At 48.3% G+C, this 23,834-nt stretch overlaps 1 protein-coding gene across 2 annotated transcripts in view; it reads left to right on the top strand.

Moving 5' to 3' along the window:
* The first annotated feature begins 388 nt into the window (after positions 1-388).
* NMT2 (N-myristoyltransferase 2) overlaps positions 389-23,834 on the top strand; it is a 43,958-nt gene continuing 20,512 nt past the window's right edge. The window contains exons 1-2 of one of the 2 annotated variants that reach the window (XM_075211867.1): positions 389-553; positions 21,986-22,121. In XM_075211867.1, coding sequence (XP_075067968.1) covers positions 444-553; positions 21,986-22,121 — 246 coding nt within the window. In that variant the 5' untranslated portion in view covers positions 389-443. The remainder of the gene's footprint in view (positions 554-21,985; positions 22,122-23,834) is intronic. The other variant, XM_075211866.1, reaches the window with a different exon arrangement.

Here is a 23,834-nt window from a genome sequence, read left to right on the forward strand (position 1 = left end):
GTTTGTGCAACATTTAGTTTATGAACATTTTATTTTATTTTTTTGCAATATAATGACTAAATAAATAGTTGCAGATCATCAGCATCATCATCATTTATTTATATAGCGCCACTAATTTCGCAGCGCTGTACATAGAACTCACATCAGATAAAATATTGTATTAATTTTGTACTAATTTAAAATGGTTTTAAACATTTAATTCATTATTAACAGTCATTGTTTTACAAATTGTAATAGTGAAAAGTCCCCTTCCCACCCCACAGTTAATTGTTGATGGCTGCTGGATGAGAGCGCCCTCTTCTGGTGGTAAAGAGCAGAACAACTAACGTCCGCTGGTGAGGGAGATGTCGTGTGCAGTTCTCTCCTGGCCGCCAGGGGGCGCTGCGCCAGTTTCCGCGCTGGCTTGTAGCCCGGCTCAGCCTTCTCTCGGTGTCTCTCTCGTGATGGCGGAGGACAGTGAGTCCGCGGCCAGCCAGCAGAGCCTGGAGCTGGACGATCAGGACACCTGCGGCATAGACGGCGACAACGAGGACGAAGCCGAGCATGCTAAGGGGTGAGGCAGAGCTGGAAGCGGGCGGGGGAGGGGGCTCGTTGCTGGAGGAGGATGGTGCATGCATTGTGTCATGGTGCAGTGTCTGTGCAGCATGCTGGCCACACACGTCACCCAGTGCAGGATAGAGCTGCTTGCTTCATCACAGCAGTCACCCGTGGTGGGCCCCAGAGCTGGCACTCACCCTGCCCAGAGCAGACAGCCATCCTGATGCTTCCTACAAGAGGCACTTGTCCATATGTCCCCCATTCCCCATCAGGAGGGATGTGTCCTGATGCCCCTGCTCCCTTGGTGGTGGATGGCACATGCCCAGATGCCCCCTGCTATGTTGGTCATTGGCACCTGCTCTGATGCCTCTTTCCCTGGGGATGGTTGCCACTTACCCTGCTGCACTCCTTCCCTGGTGGCACTCACTCAACCTAATGCACCCACTACCTGGCGGTGGATGGCACTTGCTCTGTTTCCCCTCACTACATGGTGGTAGATGGCACTTGCCCTGATGCCCCCACTACCTGGCTGTGGTTGGCATTTGCCCTGATGCCCTGCATTTTGAAGGTGGGTGGCATTCACCCTAATGTCATCCTCCCTGATGGCAGATGGCACTCTTCCTGCTGTTTCTCATTCTCTGGGGAAGGTACGTGCCCTGTATAACCCTCACCCATGCAGGAGGCACTCTACCTGTTGTTACACCCCCAGCAGGAGGCACTCTACCTGTTGTTACACCCCCAGCAGGAGGCACTCTACCTGTTGTTTCACACTCCCCCCTCCCTAGTGGAGTCACTCTCCCTGCTTTAAACACCTCACTTGATATACCCTCGCTCTCTGGTTAACCTACCCTTTGCTCTAGTTTGTTTCTGGGAAATGCAGTAACTGTCTACTGATTATATATGTGCAATAACAGTCTGAGATGACAGTTGTGCAGTGAGTGTACACAGTACTATTACTGCTGCAGCCATTGTGTTTCAGTATTTTCTAACACGTCATTAAATGTAAAAGTATATGTGTTAGGCTTTTAATGATAAAGTTGGACATATGTACCTCACTCCATACTTGTAAACATGTATTTTATTGTAGTCGTCACCTGCTACCTAGAATATAAACTGGTAACACATAAAAATTGCCTGGATGGGCTTCGGTCGAGATTTGTACTGTATCGAAAGGTGCACAGACTTATGTGTGCATCCAGCTTTTATTTACTGTATTATGTCCTTTTCAGCACACTCCATGATGAAAGAACGACCAGGCTTATCATGCACAATGTGCAGCTACACACACACACACACACACTGCCCACACACTTTCCTGTACCGAGGTGTCATTTATTGCTTCTATTCTTGCTGTGACAGATGGATTCATGCATCATTATAAAATGCTTTCAGTTATTTTCCATTCAAGAAAAGACAATTGGGGAAAGTTACTGGTTTATGCTGGAATGGTGTAGTTTGTCAAAATCAAGAAATGCCTATTGTGCTCATCAACTCTAGGGGGAATTAAATTAGCCTTGAGGTGTCTCCAGAACAGCCCGTGGGGCACATCACCTCAGTGTTTTGTTTTTTCATATTTCCGTCCCATAGAGATGCAAGGAGAAAAGGAGCCGGAGATTCTGTACCACATTGGCCGACAATGTGCGCAGCCGGACATGGAGACTATGTCCAGTGACCCGTTCGGCTTATTCAATTCCCCCCTTCTGTCCGTCCATATGTACCTAACAGGCCCCTCCCACTAACGTTACATCAGCTTCAGTGTGTTATTTAGTGGAACGTACAACGTAAGTCAAGAACACAATAATAAAACAATTTTGTTTTACTCTCAGTACATCTAGTGTCCCATACATAGATTTTCCTAGAATATTGTCATAAATCCTCCTGCAACATATACACAAATACATTTTTTTTTTCTATTTTCCTTCTCTGCATTGCAGCTATATCTTTATATCATCAGGCACAGTTTATTGTTCTTGCTCTGACATACTGCAGACTACTCTCTGGATATAATGCAGAGGGCACAACATAGCTGTATCCAATCCCAGCACAGTGTAAAGACAACAGCTCTGACTGATAATATAAATGGCTGAAATGCATAAAAGAAAGCAGAAAGGTAAAGCAATGTTATGTGTAAAAGTTTCAGGAAGTCACATATTGGCCAATAAATTAAACTTCTTTGAAAGGAGAAAACCCCTTTGAACGGAGTTAGTGGTACATATCTGTATTGTTGTATTACTGCATTTGGAATCCTGTGAGTAAACATGGGGGGGATTTTAAAGTTTGTTGTAGGGTAACACAAATATATTTATCAACTATAGTCAGACTCTTATATGTAAGAATGCATTTTGTGCCTGGTGATCTCTATTAAACTCATCTGCTTCCTGCATCCTCTCTCCTGCTCCCCCTTTCTCTGCGTATTAGGGGGATCCACTGCAGTTGTGAGAGACGTCATTCACAATTGTGGTCACGGTGCTCAGCACTGATGTGTGGGCTGGTGCATACATACAGCATCTTTCTGTCTGAACATGGGCCTTGCGCGCTGCTTCCCCCAACATCAGCCAGCCTTGTGCTAAATGACAGCATTAGCCCCGGAGCCTGGCTAATGATTCTTTGTGTTTCACTGAGGTGGATGAAGGATAGATCCACTTCTCTCCCATCAAATGCTTTTTAGCTTAGAGATGCCCCCTCCCCAATGAAAGTTTCTAAGAATGCATAAAATAAATTCATATGCATGCAGCAAGTGTAACATTCATTATTTTCTCTACATTAATTGACATGGGAACGTGAGGCGTGCGCACCAGAGATGCTTGTGCTGTTAATGGTTTGTATTTAGGTGTCTCTATTAACCCCATCTCTGCTGCAAGTTTATAGCATGATGATGATGGTCTCCACCATGATACCTGTTAGGACAAATGTTGCTTTAGTGCAGCACTCAAATTACCCCATACTGGAAGAGCTTATATATCATAGGCCTGAATCACCTCCATGCTAGGGCTGGAGGAAGGGGTGACTACCTCTTGAGGTTAAGCTCATAGCTACACTGACATTGTTTCCCAACTCCCAGCCGCTATCCGGAAGGAATGTCCGTCTTCCACACTGGTCCTCGGTAACTCCAGAGTTTGGTGGTTATCGACCATCCACATGGACGTTTCAGATTGGATTTTTCCCTCTAAGTTACCGAAAGATAGAAATGAAGTACATACAAAAATGGATTGTTAAAATATCTTTTTGCAATTTTATTTCCCCCCTTTTAAGGAAAATTAATAGGATAATGTTTAGTGTTGAGCAAAAAATTAATTTCCTATAGGAGAATGCTTAGATTTGATTATATCTGACTTAATATGGATAGCGGCCCCTACAATCTAAAAGATACAGCTGCTCCTGAGACACATCATGGCAGGATGTTCAGTTGTTGGTCCAAGGCTCTTTATACATGGATACGACTTGTGACAGGTATCCAAAATCTTTGGTATTTGTTTTCTTGTTAAATTTGTAGATATAATTTTTTGGGTGGCCTCACAGTTCTGCCAGGCTTAAGTTTTGGTCTCCCAAATTATTTTTATTTTCCATTGAGTGCTTCTCCCCTATAAATGAGGCCTACTGTACATATACATTATTTATTACATTGTAATGACAGACATTGCAAAATGTGGGCAGCATGGTGGCTTAGTGGTTACGACTTCTGCCTCACAGCACTGAGGTCATGAGTTCAATTCCCGACCATGACCTTATCTGTGAGGAGTTTGTATGTTCTTGTGTTTGCGTGGGTTTCCTCCGGGTGCTCCGGTTTCTTTCCACACTCCAAAAACATACTGGTAGGTTAATTGGCTGCTATCAAATTGACCTTAGTCTCTGTCTGTCTATGTGTGTGTGTTTGGGAATTTAGACTGTAAGCTCCAATGGGGCAGGACTGATGTGAGTGAGTTCTCTGTACAGCGCTGCGGAATTAGTGGCGCTATATAAATAGATGATTATGAAATGTGTGGTATAAAGGGGCTTACAACAATAGAAAGACCAATGTTCACGTGTTTTTGATGTCTTAGAAATCACACATTGCAAAAAGGTTTTTGCTCTTTGTAGTTCAAACCCAGAATACGTGTAATCTGACCAGAAGGAACTGGTTAACATGACATTTAATGATGGATACTTAGAGTAAAAAATTATAGGGACAAATGCATGGTAAAGAAGATCAGCACTGGTAAAGACATGTAATTATTGGTGACCAGCCGGTCGTGGATTTACATGTAGTGATGTCCTTAGACTAGTTCTGTAATTTGTGATGTGTAACTTGTTCTCTGATCACCTGTCAGCCACATACGAAGCCCTGAAAGATGCTTCTCCCCCTGATGTACATGGATGGAACTTTTATATAGGATTGTTATCGTGCTGATCAGTTTCCTGATCTGTTCAGATCTACTCTGTCGTACAGTTATTGGAAGCCGGTTCATGAAAGCCATAGAATATCTTGTCTCTCACAACCAATTTGAACTTAAAGCAGGCCAGAATTTGCTAATTGTTGGGGTACATAATGAGCTGTGAAGTTCAAAAGGCCGAGTGAACCATAACTCTTTCCCTCTTTCTCTTTTCTTTGTTTTTCTGACAGTGGTAGTAGCTGCATTTTGCTTTTTCTTTAAAAAAAAGTGGACAACCCTTTATTTAGTTAGGGCCCCCTGTCACATGTAGCACTTTGGTGGCACAGTGTTTTGGACAGAGCCATGATCACACCTCATTTGACAGCGGAAAGGAGTGGTGTCAATATGGTGGACAGGAGTTGGGTGATTGGAACTGGCTGGGCTGGAGGTGTTTTGTGAATGTGGCTTCTGATTGGCTGCATTTACTGTCCTATCAGATGCCTTTTCCATACACCTCTCAGGATATTGGGCTGAATCCAATAATCCCTCTTCTCTGTATGCTGCCTTCTGGGGTGATGGGTACAGCGGGAAGATCTCCACTTGAGTGTAAAGTGACTAATTAAAGAGGCGACCTTTAGACAAGGCGTCTAAGTGTTATGGAAAGTCCATTGTTTGATAAATTTCTGTAATGTTAATAGATATTGGAGATGAAAGTTGGAGTGTTTCTGAAATAAATGTGATACTTTCGCGGCAGGAAGATATATTGTAAGACGCGTCTAAATGCCGCTCACGGTATTGTGTAAAATAACAGGAGTAGTAAAGATCACACTTAGTATTTTTTTTCTCTCTCAGATTTCACTTCTCTGAAAGGCAGTTTCTTGTTATTATTGCTTTTTCTATAATACAGCGGCTGCTTACTATTTCTGGCATGTGGTCTGCACTGTTTCCAGCAAGAGAAGAATATTAAACTTTTTTTTTTTTTAGAGACTTCTGCAAAAATATGAAGTGCTTCTTTCACCACGGGAAACTGTTCTGGCCAGAATACGTCCTGTCCTCCGCAATTATTTTACGTTTTCACAAATAAATAAAAGCTCTGCTTTTCAAGATGAAATTCCACACGTTTATTCATATAAAACTGCAAACTGATGGCAGAGACGTTTCTGGTGGTAAAATAAGCAAATATTAAAGTTGTTGGTAAATATTGATCACACATGGGCCGATCCCGGTACTCCTAGTGAGTGCCGGGCAACAGGATCGGTGTCCAGATTCACCGCACATGTAGTGAGCAGGTTGGAGCTGAGCAGACGGATAACTTCTGACGTGCCTGGAGCCTGTTAATGTACTTAGATGATTGTGCATAAAGGCCAGTGCAGTCACTTTCCAATATGCCCAATATAGTGGTCCAGTTTTACAATATTGGCTGCAACATTGCAGTGTGTGTGATCAGCACAACCTGGAGATTTTAGTTGACTATTTTCTTCAAAGTGAAAAGAGCTCTTACATCCCTTAGACTCCGCATTGACTGTTGCAAATCCTTCCTTACTGGTCCTCCCCCCAATTCAGACTCTCATCCCTACGATCTATTTAACACGCAGCAGCTAGATTATTTTCCTTGCAAATATCCACCTTTGTTCTGCACAAGATCAGCGTCTCTCTTCCACTCTCCTTACTTGCTCTCATTCCCGGTTACAGGACTTTTTACAGGCTGCGCCCACTCTACGGAATTCCCTCCTTTGCACAATAATACTTTACTCTGGTCTACAAACCTTCAAGTGTTCTCTGAAAACCCACCACTTCAGGCAAGTTTATAATATTCCTCAACCACCCTCTTAACCTCCCTAGGTTACCTTATTACCACCGTATCCACAATTCACACAAGACAACAACCCTCTGACCCAAGACCAACATTGATGTGTGACTGCATCATATAGCCCACTAGGCACTCTATAATACTGCATTTTGGCTGGACCAATGTGGAATGTGTGGAACTTGACCTCATATATCAGACTCCCATTGTCCAATAGATTTTAAGCCCTCTTACCTCTCTGTCTGTATGTATTACCACAGTATTATTTTATTACTGTGTTCGTTGCCAATTTTAAAGCGCTACGGAATTTGCTGGCGCTATATATTTAAATAAAGAGGATTCCCTTTCTACCACGATAGAGCTTAACAGGCAGCCACGGCTACTATGAGGGCTTATTCACACAGTCTGTTTTTTTAGAATGTGTATTACAAGTGCTGCTGTCAGGAAATGCTGACCACATGTCTGCAGCTAGTAGCGTGCAGAGTAACTCATTGAGTCCTATGGTCAGCACGGTGGATCAGTGGTTAGCACTTCTTCCTCGCAGCACTGAGGTCATAAGTTCAATTCCCGACCATGGCCTTATCTGTGTGGAGTTTGTATGTTCTCCCCGTGTTTGCGTGGGTTTCCTCTGGGTGCTCCGGTTTCCTCCCACACTCCAAAAACATACTAGCAGATTAATTGGCTGCTATCAATTGTGTATGTTAGGGAATTTAGACTGTGAGCTCCAATGGGGCAGGGACTGATGTGAGTGAGTTCTCTGTACAGCGCTGCGGAATTAGTGGCGCTATATAAATAAATGGTGGTGATGATGATGATATGGTCACTGCGCCATCCCCCATACATCTAGATTAAACCATAAAACCTGACTCCTCTGACCTGGCAGCCTGGTGTCGCTGCGGTTAGTGTTGCTGTCTTACAACGCTGGGATCATAAATTTGTTTCCGACCAGGGGGCCCTATTCGTGTGATGTTTGTCAGATACAAAGATATAAATAAAATAAAAAAAAGGATACTTCCGGTTTAGTCATAATCCAGCAAGTGTGGTTAGTGTACATAGCGCTATAAACGTACTATTTGTCTACATACAATGGTGGTGGCCGTTCTGTGGGCTGCACTGGTAACATTGTATAGAAGTGTAAGGCTGCATATTTATCAAACAGTGACATCAATGCGGTACTTTGTGTATTGTGCTTTAGTTCCTATTGAATTGTTTTCCTATGGTAATTGGCTCAAGACGCAAAATTGCTGCCCACACTGTATAGGGTATCCCAAAATACCCTGAGCTGAAGTTATTAAAATGATACAAGTCGACTTTAAAGGTGCCTGCGCCCTTGTGATGTACACATACAGTATTATCTCACACAAATTGACCATAAATTAAAATTGTTTAGGAAAAATTAACATCAGATATAATCTAAAAAGCTGGACACAAAAAATGATTTAAGCAGATGTGTGTCATTAAGGATAAGCTGTTTACTATGTGCTAGTTTATTGGTGTATTTCGCAGTAGAAAATAAACATATTGTAAAGAGAGGTGTCCGCAGGCTACAGATTAGAAAGCACAGTCGTGTGACAAACAGACCCTTTGTGCACATGCATGTACTGGGAGAATGGATAAACACATGGAAACTGAAGTGAGCTGTAGTCGTGCCTTTATCATGTGTGTGTTTTATTTAAACACATTTTCCAGGTGTTGCACTTTTTCAAATACAAATGATTGCACTGATAGTGTTGTGAAGTGTTAAAAGTTTCTAATGCAGTGATGTGAACAGCACCATTGACTTAATTGCTGTATTTTAACGCACTTTTCATACATTTAAGCTGGGTACACATTACAGAAATTCCAACCAACTTTTTATGCCGATCGATTTTACATGCGATCGATGTTCTGAGCGCTCGGTCCATGGACTGCATACACACTAGCCTTGTTTAGGACGATAAAGGGAAGAGCGGACGTCCCTTTAGCGACTTTTTACAGCCATGTTGTCGTGAGCAATGACTGTAATTTCGTACTCACTGTTGTGGATCGGTCGGCAGTTTATACACACTACACAGCGGAAACGAGATTGGAACGAAAATATTAAACGGTACGACCAACCAAATGAGGCGACAATCGTCCAATTGGGCAGACTTTCGACCATCGTGTCACTGCACACACTGACCCGACTTTTGAACGAGCGGCCGTATGTCGGCTGATTGAGCCGATTATTGGACGAAAACAGTGTAGTGTGTACTCAGCTTAAGTAACATGTGAAGAGCGCATTAGAAGCTCCTAGGTGTGAATGTGAAATTAACATTAGTTTAGATCTGGCGTGTAGCGTATAGGACAGGAAGCTGACTATCTACACTTATTTCACATGCTTTTCAATGTGGTTGTTACATGTGTAAAATCCCCTCTTTCCAAATTGTTATTTGGCGAATCCTCATGAAGGGGTACCCCACCTCCCCCACATGACGCCCATTACCTGTCTCACGGCACAGTATGTAACCTCGCCCCTCCGTGTGGGCCCAGAGTTAAGTACTTGTTGTACATAGCCAGCATTTAGCAAGGAATGTTCTATACACCTATCATCTCCCATCAGTAGAAGTACTATTATGTGTGTCTGTCTTGCTAAGCTATGTGTAAACCTGCGTAATTGTTATATATTTAGATTGCTAGATGTGTGGCAGACATCTAATTCATTTTAAATATATTAAATATATTGGTGTCTTCAAGAAGGAGCTCAACACAAAAGCATCCGAAAAATGAAAAAAATGTATTTAATCAAAAGTTGTTCTAAACAGGTAGAAAATTGAAGTCTGATGTGAATTTTATACATTTGCACCGTGATATTCACCTTCCTGTAAACCTATGTGCACTGGTTTTCAGAGGATATCCTGAGTGCTGGGGGGGAGGGGGAGGGGGGGGGTATATTTACTGAATTGTGGGTTTGAAAAGTGGAGATGTTGCCTATAGCAACCAATCGGATTCTGGTTATTTCTTTAGTACATTCTACAAAATGACAGCTAGAATCTGATTGGTCTGTAAATATACCCCCCAGGAGTGCATCCTTGGGTAGACCACACAAGTCCTCTGGTGGAAAACCTAAGCGATTTGCTGTACACTAATTAAATTAGGTCCAAGAAGTGCAAACTAAGGTCTCTCCGATGTTCTATAAATGGCAACTACTCCTCGGCAGCGATCTTTACTGTGTAGAACGATGTAAGTGAAGCGCGATGGTGAAAATCAGATGTCTATATATTATTTGAAAATATTTTGCTGAGTACAACTACATCACTTTAAATGATTATTAGCACCATAAAAACACCGAAGAGCACAAAGTAGAAACTCTTCATATTTCACAGTTTTAACTCCTGCTGGAAACGTAAAATGTGTCTGAAACGATTATCAGCGTATTGAGCGGAACGTTCCCCCTTTGAGGATGTTGTGTCTCATACACAAAAGTCTGGTCTATAAATGTAATATATCACCTCCTGGAAGGGCCACAAGTAGTAAGACCTGTACAATCTGTGCTGTTGCTGATCAATGCTGTAAGTGATTTACAGGGCAGAGATTGCTGTAGTTCGCCTGTATATCTTTTATTTTTCCACCATCATTACTTTTCATGACAGGGACATACAGTAATACATAATGCTGCATATGGCGAGAATAACGTACACAACGTACAACGGAACTCGCGCCCGCGGGCCAGAGACGCCCGCGGGCCAGAGACGCCCGCGGGCCAGAGACGCCCGCGGGCCAGAGACGCCCGCGGGCCAGAGACGCCCGCGGGCCAGAGACGCCCGCGGGCCAGAGACGCCCGCGGGGAGTACGTATCCCTGAAAGCTTTTTTCTAGTAGAAAATCCTTACATTACCAATAGATTTACTGTAAGTCTAGTTTCTCAACAGAGCCTCTAGTTTTACTGATTTGAGCTGAACGGAGGCGATGGTAGCAGCGTTAGGGTAGGTTGTCTGTTGCACAGGCAGTATTCCATAGGCTGTCAGTAGAGGTACAATCAGATGGAGGTGAGCATGAAACACTTTCTATGGAGCAGTAATGCTGTTAACTATAATTCTTGTAATTCGCAGAACTCGCAGATCTGGGGCACGGGGTTCTGCAGTAATTCAATATTTGTAATTATGTTATTTACAGAGCTGTGTTTGTACTTTCAGCACAATGCAGAGTATTGTAGCGAAAACGTAATTTAGTGTCCACATTTTGGAATAACTTCACCCAGGAATTTTTGCAGTGGACTTTGGATCAGTGTGAAGGGTACATTGCCCGAATGAGACACAGCTAAGCTACAGGTCTTCATGATGTAAAAAGGCACAAACTACATATGTTGCTGCTAAGATTGAAAAGAGTAAAAATTCCTTTATAAAGAAGAGTTCTACCGGCATAAAAGTAATTTCCTTATGTTTGTTGCTTAATTATCCGCCACCGTGAACATGTCTCTCCCCTGGTTTTGTGTGTGTGTGGGGGGGGGGGGGGGGGATGTCTCCCCCCCTGGTTGTGTGTGGGGGGGATGTCTCCCCCCCCTGGTTGTGTGTGGGGGGGATGTCTCCCCCCCCCTGGTTGTGTGTGGGGGGGATGTCTCCCCCCCCCTGGTTGTGTGTGGGGGGGATGTCTCCCCCCCCCTGGTTGTGTGTGGGGGGGATGTCTCCCCCCCCCCCTGGTTGTGTGTGGGGGGGATGTCTCCCCCCCCCTGGTTGTGTGTGGGGGGGATGTCTCCCCCCCTGGTTGTGTGTGGGGGGGATGTCTCCCCCCCCCTGGTTGTGTGTGGGGGGGATGTCTCCCCCCCTGGTTGTGTGCGGGGGGGATGTCTCCCCCCCCTGGTTGTGTGTGAGGGGAAGTCTCCTCCCCCCCCTGGTTGTGTGTGGGGGGGATGTCTCCTCCCCCCCCCTGGTTGTGTGTGTGTGGGGGGGATGTCTCCTCCCCCCCCTGGTTGTGTGTGTGTGGGGGGGATGTCTCCCCCCCCCCCCCTGGTTGTGTGTGTGGGGGGGATGTCTCCCCCCCTGGTTGTGTGTGTGGGGGGGGGATGTCTCCCCCCCCTGGTTGTGTGTGTGGGGGGGGATGTCTCCCCCCCCTGGTTGTGTGTGTGGGGGGGGATGTCTCCCCCCCCTGGTTGTGTGTGTGGGGGGGGATGTCTTCCCCCCCTGGTTGTGTGTGTGGGGGGGGATGTCTTCCCCCCCTGGTTGTGTGTGTGGGGGGGGGATGTCTTCCCCCCCTGGTTGTGTGTGTGTGGGGGGGGGGATGTCTTCCCCCCCCTGGTTGTGTGTGTGAGGGGGGGATGTCTTCCCCCCCCTGGTTGTGTGTGTGAGGGGGGGATGTCTCCCCCCCTGGTTGTGTGTGTAGGGGGGGGGATGTCTCCCCCCCCCTGGTTGTGTGTGTGGGGGGGGGATGTCTCCCCCCCCTGGTTGTGTGTGTGGGGGGGGATGTCTCCCCCCCCCCCTGGTTGTGTGTGTGTGGGGGGGGATGTCTCCCCCCCCCCTGGTTGTGTGTGGGGGGGGGATGTCTCCCCCCCTGGTTGTGTGTGGGGGGGGATGTCTCCCCCCCTGGTTGTGTGTGGGGGGGATGTCTCCCCCCCCCTGGTTGTGTGTGGGGGGGATGTCTCCCCCCCCCTGGTTGTGTGTGGGGGGGATGTCTCCCCCCCCCTGGTTGTGTGTGGGGGGGATGTCTCCCCCCCTGGTTGTGTGCGGGGGGGATGTCTCCCCCCTGGTTGTGTGTGAGGGGAAGTCTCCTCCCCCCCCTGGTTGTGTGTGGGGGGGATGTCTCCCCCCCCCCCCTGGTTGTGTGTGTGTGGGGGGGATGTCTCCCCCCCCTGGTTGTGTGTGTGTGGGGGGGATGTCTCCCCCCCCTGGTTGTGTGTGTGGGGGGGATGTCTCCCCCCCCTGGTTGTGTGTGTGTGGGGGGGGGATGTCTTCCCCCCCTGGTTGTGTGGGGGGGGGATGTCTTCCCCCCCTGGTTGTGTGGGGGGGGGATGTCTTCCCCCCCCTGGTTGTGTGTGTGGGGGGGGGATGTCTTCCCCCCCTGGTTGTGTGTGGGGGGGGGGGGGATGTCTCCCCCCCTGGTTGTGTGTGTGGGGGGGATGTCTCCCCCCCCCCTGGTTGTGTGGGGGGGATGTCTCCCCCCCTGGTTGTGTGTGGGGGGGATGTCTCCCCCCCCCTGGTTGTGTGTGGGGGGGATGTCTCCCCCCCCCTGGTTGTGTGTGGGGGGGATGTCTCCCCCCCCCTGGTTGTGTGTGGGGGGGATGTCTCCCCCCCCCTGGTTGTGTGTGGGGGGGATGTCTCCCCCCCTGGTTGTGTGCGGGGGGGATGTCTCCCCCCCTGGTTGTGTGTGAGGGGAAGTCTCCTCCCCCCCCTGGTTGTGTGTGGGGGGGATGTCTCCTCCCCCCCCTGGTTGTGTGTGTGTGGGGGGGATGTCTCCTCCCCCCCCTGGTTGTGTGTGTGTGGGGGGGATGTCTCCCCCCCCCCCCCCTGGTTGTGTGTGTGGGGGGGATGTCTCCCCCCCTGGTTGTGTGTGTGGGGGGGGATGTCTCCCCCCCCTGGTTGTGTGTGTGGGGGGGGATGTCTCCCCCCCCTGGTTGTGTGTGTGGGGGGGGATGTCTCCCCCCCTGGTTGTGTGTGTGGGGGGGGATGTCTCCCCCCCCTGGTTGTGTGTGTGGGGGGGGATGTCTCCCCCCCCTGGTTGTGTGTGTGGGGGGGGATGTCTCCCCCCCCTGGTTGTGTGTGTGGGGGGGGATGTCTTCCCCCCCTGGTTGTGTGTGTGGGGGGGGATGTCTTCCCCCCCTGGTTGTGTGTGAGGGGAAGTCTCCTCCCCCCCCTGGTTGTGTGTGGGGGGGATGTCTCCTCCCCCCCCCTGGTTGTGTGTGTGTGGGGGGGATGTCTCCTCCCCCCCCTGGTTGTGTGTGTGTGGGGGGGATGTCTCCCCCCCCCCCCCTGGTTGTGTGTGTGGGGGGGATGTCTCCCCCCCTGGTTGTGTGTGTGGGGGGGGATGTCTCCCCCCCCTGGTTGTGTGTGTGGGGGGGGATGTCTCCCCCCCCTGGTTGTGTGTGTGGGGGGGGATGTCTCCCCCCCCTGGTTGTGTGTGTGGGGGGGGATGTCTCCCCCCCCTGGTTGTGTGTGTGGGGGGGGATGTCTTCCCCCCCTGGTTGTGTGTGTGGGGGGGGATGTCTTCCCCCCCTGGTTGTGTGTGTGGGGGGGGGGGATGTCTTCCCCCCCTGGTTGTGTGTGTGTGGGGGGGGGGATGTCTTCCCCCCCCTGGTTGTGTGTGTGAGGGGGGATGTCTTCCCCCCCTGGTTGTGTGTGTGAGGGGGGGATGTCTTCCCCCCCTGGTTGTGTGTGTGAGGGGGGATGTCTTCCCCCCCTGGTTGTGTGTGTGAGGGGGGGATGTCTCCCCCCCTGGTTGTGTGTGTAGGGGGGGGATGTCTCCCCCCCCCCCCCCTGGTTGTGTGTGTAGGGGGGGGATGTCTCCCCCCCCCCCCTGGTTGTGTGTGTGGGGGGGGATGTCTCCCCCCCCTGGTTGTGTGTGTGGGGGGGATGTCTCCCCCCCCTGGTTGTGTGTGTGGGGGGGGATGTCTCCCCCCCCTGGTTGTGTGTGTGGGGGGGGATGTCTCCCCCCCCTGGTTGTGTGTGTGGGGGGGATGTCTTCCCCCCCTGGTTGTGTGTGTGGGGGGGGGGATGTCTTCCCCCCCTGGTTGTGTGTGTGTGGGGGGGGGGATGTCTTCCCCCCCCTGGTTGTGTGTGTGGGGGGGGGGATGTCTTCCCCCCCCTGGTTGTGTGTGTGAGGGGGGGATGTCTTCCCCCCCCTGGTTGTGTGTGTGAGGGGGGGATGTCTCCCCCCCTGGTTGTGTGTGTAGGGGGGGGATGTCTCCCCCCCCCTGGTTGTGTGGGGGGGATGTCTCCCCCCCCTGGTTGTGTGTGTGTGGGGGGGGATGTCTCCCCCCCCCTGGTTGTGTGTGTGGGGGGATGTCTCCCCCCCCTGGTTGTGTGTGTGTGGGGGGGGATGTCTCCCCCCCCCTGGTTGTGTGTGTGGGGGGGGATGTCTCCCCCCCCCCTGGTTGTGTGTGTGGGGGGGGATGTCTCCCCCCCCTGGTTGTGTGTGTGGGGGGGGATGTCTCCCCCCCCCTGGTTGTGTGTGTGGGGGGGGATGTCTCCCCCCCCCCTGGTTGTGTGTGTGGGGGGGGATGTCTCCCCCCCCCTGGTTGTGTGTGTGGGGGGGGATGTCTCCCCCCCCCTGGTTGTGTGTGTGGGGGGGATGTCTCCCCCCCCCCTGGTTGTGTGTGTGGGGGGGATGTCTCCCCCCCCCCCCTGGTTGTGTGTGTGGGGGGGGGATGTCTCCCCCCCCCTGGTTGTGTGTGTGGGGGGGGATGTCTCCCCCCCCCCTGGTTGTGTGTGTGGGGGGGGGATGTCTCCCCCCCCTGGTTGTGTGTGTGTGGGGGGGATGTCTCCCCCCCCTGGTTGTGTGTGTGGGGGGGGATGTCTCCCCCCCCTGGTTGTGTGTGTGTGGGGGGGGGATGTCTTCCCCCCCTGGTTGTGTGGGGGGGGGATGTCTTCCCCCCCTGGTTGTGTGTGTGGGGGGGGATGTCTCCCCCCCCTGGTTGTGTGTGTGGGGGGGGATGTCTCCCCCCCCTGGTTGTGTGTGTGGGGGGGGATGTCTCCCCCCCCTGGTTGTGTGTGTGGGGGGGGGATGTCTTCCCCCCCTGGTTGTGTGTGTGGGGGGGATGTCTTCCCCCCCTGGTTGTGTGTGTGGGGGGGGGGATGTCTTCCCCCCCTGGTTGTGTGTGTGTGGGGGGGGGGGATGTCTTCCCCCCCCTGGTTGTGTGTGTGGGGGGGGGGATGTCTTCCCCCCCCTGGTTGTGTGTGTGAGGGGGGGATGTCTTCCCCCCCCTGGTTGTGTGTGTGAGGGGGGGATGTCTCCCCCCCTGGTTGTGTGTGTAGGGGGGGGATGTCTCCCCCCCCCTGGTTGTGTGGGGGGGATGTCTCCCCCCCCTGGTTGTGTGTGTGGGGGGGGATGTCTCCCCCCCCCCTGGTTGTGTGTGTGGGGGGATGTCTCCCCCCCCTGGTTGTGTGTGTGTGGGGGGGGATGTCTCCCCCCCCCTGGTTGTGTGTGTGGGGGGGGATGTCTCCCCCCCCCCCTGGTTGTGTGTGTGGGGGGGGATGTCTCCCCCCCCTGGTTGTGTGTGTGGGGGGGGATGTCTCCCCCCCCCTGGTTGTGTGTGTGGGGGGGGATGTCTCCCCCCCCCTGGTTGTGTGTGTGGGGGGGGATGTCTCCCCCCCCCTGGTTGTGTGTGTGGGGGGGGATGTCTCCCCCCCCCTGGTTGTGTGTGTGGGGGGGGATGTCTCCCCCCCCTGGTTGTGTGTGTGGGGGGGATGTCTCCCCCCCCCCTGGTTGTGTGTGTGGGGGGGATGTCTCCCCCCCCCCCCTGGTTGTGTGTGTGGGGGGGGATGTCTCCCCCCCCCCTGGTTGTGTGTGTGGGGGGGGGATGTCTCCCCCCCCCCCCTGGTTGTGTGTGTGGGGGGGGATGTCTCCCCCCCCCCCTGGTTGTGTGTGTGGGGGGGGGATGTCTCCCCCCCCTGGTTGTGTGTGTGTGGGGGGGATGTCTCCCCCCCCTGGTTGTGTGTGTGGGGGGGGATGTCTCCCCCCCCTGGTTGTGTGTGTGTGGGGGGGGGATGTCTTCCCCCCCTGGTTGTGTGGGGGGGGGATGTCTTCCCCCCCTGGTTGTGTGTGTGGGGGGGGGGATGTCTTCCCCCCCCTGGTTGTGTGTGTGGGGGGGGGATGTCTTCCCCCCCTGGTTGTGTGTGTGGGGGGGGGGATGTCTCCCCCCCTGGTTGTGTGTGTGGGGGGGGGATGTCTCCCCCCCCCCCCTGGTGGTCCGGGGAACTTCCAGATTCATTCTGTGAATGTAGGAACCACAAGCTGGCTTCTGGAAGTAGATCTTAGGTGATAAGTGCTGCGCACTGCAGGGGTAAGAGGTCTGTTCAGATATGTGGGTAATTTTGTTTGGAAAGCATTTGAAGGATAGACAGACAAAATTAATTCTGTGTAGACTCTAGGGACAACCAGCCTAGATCTCATAACAAATCATTGGAGGGTTTTAGTTCTATAGCTAAATAACAGATTAAGTTGTAGAGTGTATCAAGCTTGTTGATGTGAATTTAGGTTATAGGTCATGTACCATGAGCTATACCCTCATCTTATAAAAGGCATAAGTATATGTTTCTCAATTAGCTTTCTGGCCATGGAAGTTAGGAGTGATTTGTTTCGATAGAGCAAGCACAGCTTAAAATTTTGATTGAGGGTATCTATATGCAAACTAAGCGAAATGCTAGGATTGAGCATTAAAGCCAAATATTTATATTTGGCACTTTTGTCATAATTGCCTAATTTCCTGCCCCAGTGGAGCATATAGTCTAATTTCCCTACCACAGGCACACACCAGGGCTGATTTAGGGTGACGTCTGTTAACCTACCACTATGGCTTTTGGACTGTGGGAGGAAAACAGAGGACCTGCACTTTGTCAGGAGATACTTAAAGAGCTGAAGAACATGTGCAGCTTGGAGATAGGACCAAGGTTATTTGATAGAAACATTCAAATATATTACACGTGTTAATAGAGTGCAGGAAGGTGATATTTTTAAAAAAATGTTTTCTAGAACAAATTGACACACTTTGATATTGGAGGGAAGGAGACTGAGAGGTAACTTCAGGAAGGACTATTTGCAGAAATGGTTCTATGGATCTGTCTCCTAGCAGTTGTGGTGAGCACTCATATGGTAAAAAGATTCAAGAATGCATGGGACAAATATGTGGCTCGGTCTCAAATATTTTACAAAAACACTCACCAACAAGCACTCACATAAAGTACAGTGTAGATGGGCCTTTCTGCTATGAACTTCAGTATTCCTACTGAAGAAACCCACGCATGGGAAGCTCCATGTAGATAGCACCCTGGTCTGATTTAAACCTGAAATAGCAATTGTATCCACTTTTTCACTTTGTTGCACAATATTTATTTATATTTACATGCAAACTTAAGGCCGGTGGTGTACAGACAGTTTGGAGGGTAGCGCTAGATTTCATAGCGCTCAAATCTCTCTTTGTGGACACATTGAAGTGAATAAAGTTCTTCCCCTGTCATTGAGGAGTTATTACGCTCCTAAATCATTGCATATAGCATCTGCAGAGCTTAATGAGACTCATGTGAAGGGATGAGCATTCCCCCATTAACACCAGCTTGTCGGCACAGGCAATCTGAGCACTATGAACTCCGCTTAGTGCATCTAAAGCATTGCTCTATACTTAAAAACCACAATCCCTGTCGCCATAGCAGATAACTCTCCCATTCACTAAAACCCTATAAGATATGTGAACTCAGACAGGAAGAATTGGCATGAAGGGGGTAAGCCAGAAATACATTTCGGGGACCCCCAGAAAGGCGGTCGGCTCAGATGAAACCTCTGTGGATGAGGTAGGTTTGATGTGTAATGGTGTTTGCAGGTGTTGGGGAATTTGAGAACGGGCTCTGCCTCATATTTTGCATTGGGGCTCAAGGACCCTTATCATGCTACTTACTCCCACTCTCTTTCCACTGGCAGTGAAAGCACTTGTGATGGAGACACTTAGGAGATTCAGCAGTGGTAGAAAGATGAGTCCCCCATTATTACAGATTTAGGGTGTTTGTTATTCAACAGATCACAATGGTACATAATGCTATACAGCAGTACAATTTACCACTGTAATTTATAATACCAGGTTTGCTCTGGGAGCCCTGAAGACAGATCGAAACAGTATTAAAATTTTATGTTCTGTCCAATGGGGCTGGAGTCAGAGGTAACAGATTTTTACGACCCTCCGCTTCAGAACTCAACCTTTTAATTGATAGGATCTACAGATTCCCTAAGCCTAAATCAGCTTTAGAGGAGGCCCCCAAGGGAGTCTTGCTTAGGTGCCACATTTTCTTAAATGAAGGAGCAAATCCATAGAGGGTCAAGAACTGCTTCTTTGGCTGAGGGCCCTCTCAGATCTATAGCTATTTGCAGACCTGTCAAGAGCCACATTCTCCTGGTGCGGAGATTCTAGAGATTCCATATTGATGGGGATATCGGACCAGATTGGTGATTTCTCGGAGTGGTCACACACCCGATCTTGTGTGTTCAAAGCCTCCATCTACTATTAGAGATGGAATCTCCCATCTACACTGGAGATATCACCTCCTGCTTCAGCATCATAGATGTGGAAGGCTGGATGCCCATCTACTCTCTATTTTGACCCTGTTGTATAAGTACTGATCTCTTATCTGCTCATGGTACAAGCTCTAGGTCTACTACTTTAGAGCCCTCTTTTAAAGGGTCTTTCCAGTCCTCTTGGTATCTGGACTGAGAAGTGTAATTGGGTTCTGGGCTTATAAATGCCTTTTTTCTATCTATGCTACGTTATCTCTAACCCTGTATTCTCCAAGATTGTTATGTTTATAGATGTTTAATGGCTTTTCTATTTTGTTTGCTAGACAAGTGTCTTGGCTATAACTGTTTGCTCAATAACATTTAACCCCCCGTATATATGGCCAATAGATCACTAATGTGACTTTACCCTATTTCCACTGTTCTTAATCTTGGCCCATTTTACCTACTTTCCTAAAAAGGCACTAATTCTAGCCAGACTTCAATTTAGCTAAAAAAATTGAGATAATGTCCCACAACCCCCCAGGCTCCACCCTAAGGTCTCTTTGTGGGAGTCTGCACTGGGTGATACAAATCTGGTCTTAGACTCTAATGTAAGTGTCAATGTCATTGTTAATGTCATTAAGTAACTCTGTTGATGATATTTTAAACATTTGGTGTCTCCACTTCCCTTCTTCACTTCTGTACCCTCTCAATAACCATCCAATATTGCAATGAGAATATTCAATGATCATCACATTATTGGGAGTAAATGGCTACATGGAGAGCGGAGGGTACACACCATGACCCTTTTAAATGTATTCTCTGCATATACAGATCATGTGAGTATTCTATTCCTTCTCTCCCGGAGCTCAAAACTGCCCCATAATTATGGATGTTAACGGACAATCTCATCATTTGTTTTCCTTTCTGTGCTGTGAACTTGAATCGGCATCTTACTGTAATGCAATTTTATGAATTAGATTTCAAACATGCCTTTGGAGCTGTATGTTTCTATGACTAAGGAGGTCTGTATGCGTCTTCCACAAGCTGCTTTGCAGGAATTCTCATGGTATGGTTTAGGAAAACATTCTTGTTTGCTAAATCCACTCTGTGCAGTTACTTTCGGGATGGGGATTATGTATATTCCTTAGTCGGTAAACGATCCAGTATACTTACAGCATGCAGTATGTCAGGGTGATGCTGTGCTCAATGATATCGCTTCCTGCTACCTGGTATAGAACGTCCCCTTTATTAGATCAGAAAATATTATGAAATAAAATACAATGTAACTTTACATCAGTGGTATGTTTGTGCACACTGTTTCTTTGTGGCTGTATCAATGGTAACATTCAAATTTCTGTATCTGCCATTCAAGAAGTAAAAACACCAGAGAAATTCCTGGTAAACACTATGCAGAAAAAATGTTTTGGGATTATATATGTAGGTATAGCCCTAGAATTATTTAGCCTTTTTATTTGTCTAATATGAATGTATACAAATAATTTTGTTTATAGTTTATCTAGTTGCTACTATCGTAAGTCTGCTAAGAGTTCAGTAGAGAGGCCATTGTTTCTCTTCCCTGCCCTAGTTATGTGCTCCCAGAGTACACCTGTCAATTTTTACTAGGTGAAAGAATACTTTCACAATACTTTTGGGGGTGTGGCCTAGTGGCAAGAGGTATGATGTCATTTAGGGTGTGGCCTAGTCAAACATGTCTCACGTTACTGCATATTGACTGGTTGTGGATATTCTCAGTATCACCTTCCACTTCATCCCACAAAGGGTTGTTTGGATGGAGAATTAGTGCGGCTAATAAATTCATTGTTACAGTTCTTTCGTAGCCTTGAAACCTGCAGCGTTATCTTGCTGTAAAGGCCCCTAAAGTAACTAAAATGGGAGTTTGGTGGTCCTTGATAGAGGGATGTAAGATGTTTTCCTGGAATAATCTTCAGAGGCACACTTGTGATCACTAAGAGCCTTTACTTGACCAATAAGGCATTTGCTGAATAGAAGAACAGGGCTCGATGACTATTCATTTCTTGTTTCAAAGTCTAAAGTTTACAAGTAAATATAGAAAACTTTTAACCAATCTCCACAATAGGATGCAACTGTAAGTTCTGCTTCACTGTGTGTTAGTGCAACGAGAAGTACAAGCCCTTAGATGTGGGCAGTGTACATAGTCCCTGTGGTCGGCCGGGACTGTCCCTTACAGTGATCTGGTTCCTGTGCACTGGCTGTGAACCATCGCTCCGGCACAGCAATGTACATAGAATAACGTACATACAGTAATACTTGGCCCTACTACCTCATTTGTAAACCTAAGTGACAACAGAGAGGATCTTCACACACTGTCCCAGGGTTTTTTCATGCTCTAACATGAGCTTAGATGTCATTGGCAATAAAATTGAAGCTGTAGTTATTTTTCACATGCAAATAAGCTGCACAGATTGATTGTCACTATGTATTGTGCATATTTTTAAGTTAATCTTATGATTTAAATTACATTTGTGGGAGTCATCATTTTTTTTTTTTTTTTTTTTTTTGTAAAACTATCAACACCTCATTTCATTTGCATAGAGTGCCTCTGGCACTAGGAAGGGGTTTCCAGAAAATTAGGAAATGTCAAAAATCAATTCTGTAGTGATCTTCATATTCTTTGATATTTTACTTGCATTGAATCATTGATTCTATCATACACCTCACTTACTCCTAATCATTTTGACTTCTTTTGCCCCCACCCCTTTCATCAGTTTCTTGTAGCTCACTGTACTTATCAATACTGTGTCCGTGTCTCCGTTGTGGGCCAACAAAAGGCTGAATTGTAATAACATCCTTTTCTTCTCCCACAAGGGTGAATACAAAAATGCTGTTTTGGGTAATTTTGTTTCTTAAACATCCCCAAGCAAAGTGACATAAATAATTGCATATGTTTTGATGATCGCTACGTTTCCATATCCGCTCCGAGACTTGTCAGTTTAGAAAACCGAGGAGCGCAAGTTACACACTGGCTGACTGACCTCGTGGAGCCTTTATAGCTTTAATCAGCAAAAGAAATAGAATAAAAATAAGATTTGACTTTCTGTGCACTGTGTCTTTATTACTTGTGTATGTTCACAAAGACTTATTTTCTGTTCTTTCCCCATCAGAAGCCCATGCGGAGATCTCGGAGCTAAAAAGAAAAAGAAGAAACAGAAGCGGAAAAAAGAAAAGCCAAATTCTGGGGGCGCCAAGTCGGATTCGGCGTCTGATTCTCAAGAGATTAGAACACAACACCCTTCAAAAGTACGTTGTTGTTTTTTGTTTTGTTGTTTTAGAGATCTTCTCTACCTTCCAGTTGGACCTAATGTCCCTGAGTGGATAAGGTTCATTTACAGACCACCTGCTTTATAGTCTGCCAAGTGCTTTTCAAGGTGTGCACCCACCTCCCAGTTTTTTTAAAAAAAACACCCCAATTAATAGGATGTGCCTGTTAGGAACCCCTCCAGCCGGTACAACACAACCCGTAGTCTGCTGGTGTTCACTGGAGCCCCTGGTGGTGGGGACAGACTTGGCCACAGACTAACAGAGGGTCGTGAAGTGCGCACCGGCTGGGGAGAACCCAGGAAAGCGGAGTGAAGTCCAGGCAAGGGTCGAGGGCCGGCAACAGACAGCGAATCCAATAGACAAGCCGAGGTCACAGGCACGGTAGCAAGGTCTAAGACACAGGAAAGAAAGGTCAGGGTCACGAGCAAACAGCCAGGGTCCAAAATCCAGGCAAGGGGTCATACACAGGCAATCCAATCCGAATATCCACAGGACAGAACAAGGAGCAGAGCAGGTCAGCAGAACAGGTAACTGAAAGCTATAACCGGCAGGGAGGCTAAGCCCTCCCTGCCTTATATAGTGACATGGGCAAATCATGGGCCTTGACAACGGCCGGGCCCAAGTAACAGGAAATGACGTCCCGGCCTTCTCCATGACGACCAGGACGCTCGTCGGGCCAGGAAATGAGTCACAGCGGTGCCCACGGCCGCCGCGGCTCCTAATAGTGCCCACATTTGCATAATGAAAATTTCACTGCAAAACCCAGCCAATTTAGCTTCATTTATGTCTTCAATTAATTACGAGAGCGAGAGGACACATGCACAGCAAATCACTTATGTTTTCCACTAGTGAACCTGTCCGGTCTACCCAAGGATGCACTCCTGGGGGTATATTTACTAAATTGCGGGTTTGAAATAGTGGAAATGTTGCCTATATAGCATTTATTTAGTACATTCTACAAAATGACAGCTATTTCCTGATTGGTTGCTATAGGCAACATCTCCACATATTCAAACCTGCAGCTTAGTAAATATACCCCCTGGACTCTTACTTGTCACGTTTGAGTATTTGAATGTTTTTATTACATTGGTGGACACATGCCTAGAAATCTGCTTTTCTTCTGACACCAGGTTTATGCCAACTTTAGGCAGGAGGACAGGTCAGTTCCTCTTACCGGAAGAGGAACGCTGTGCGCCCACCAATAACACTGGACCATGCCTCCGGTAGTGCACCAGCTCGTTTCACTAATCCTGTCCTGCAAAACGAGAACTTTTTCCACTTTATTTATCCGCACTTAACAAGGGACGCCTCAATCCACTCAACTCCTTCAATCGGCAAACTTTTGATCCTGCGACAGATGCCGTCATTTGGGTCTGGATATCTTATGGGATTAAAACGGGGTCGGCTGCGCAAAAGTAACCTGTGTCCTCATGAAACGGCATTTGCAAAGTGAATTTGCGCTTTTTCATTCTTGTAAATTAAGCCTTTGTGTCTATAAACCGTGACGTAAGTATGTGTTTAGACAAGACTAGGCAACTCATGGATCTCTAGCTGTTGTGTTATACACAGCAGTGCAAGAAATACACTGGACAGTGGGACTATTCACTATTATGCAGGGACTACTGGGAGGACAAAGCATTCCGTGGTCCCATTCATTTATTACCCAGGTCCCCAGAGGGGGTTCTCAAGGAG

The sequence above is a fragment of the Mixophyes fleayi genome, chromosome 5, assembly GCF_038048845.1.
Source record: "Mixophyes fleayi isolate aMixFle1 chromosome 5, aMixFle1.hap1, whole genome shotgun sequence".
Classification (NCBI taxonomy): domain Eukaryota; kingdom Metazoa; phylum Chordata; class Amphibia; order Anura; family Limnodynastidae; genus Mixophyes; species Mixophyes fleayi.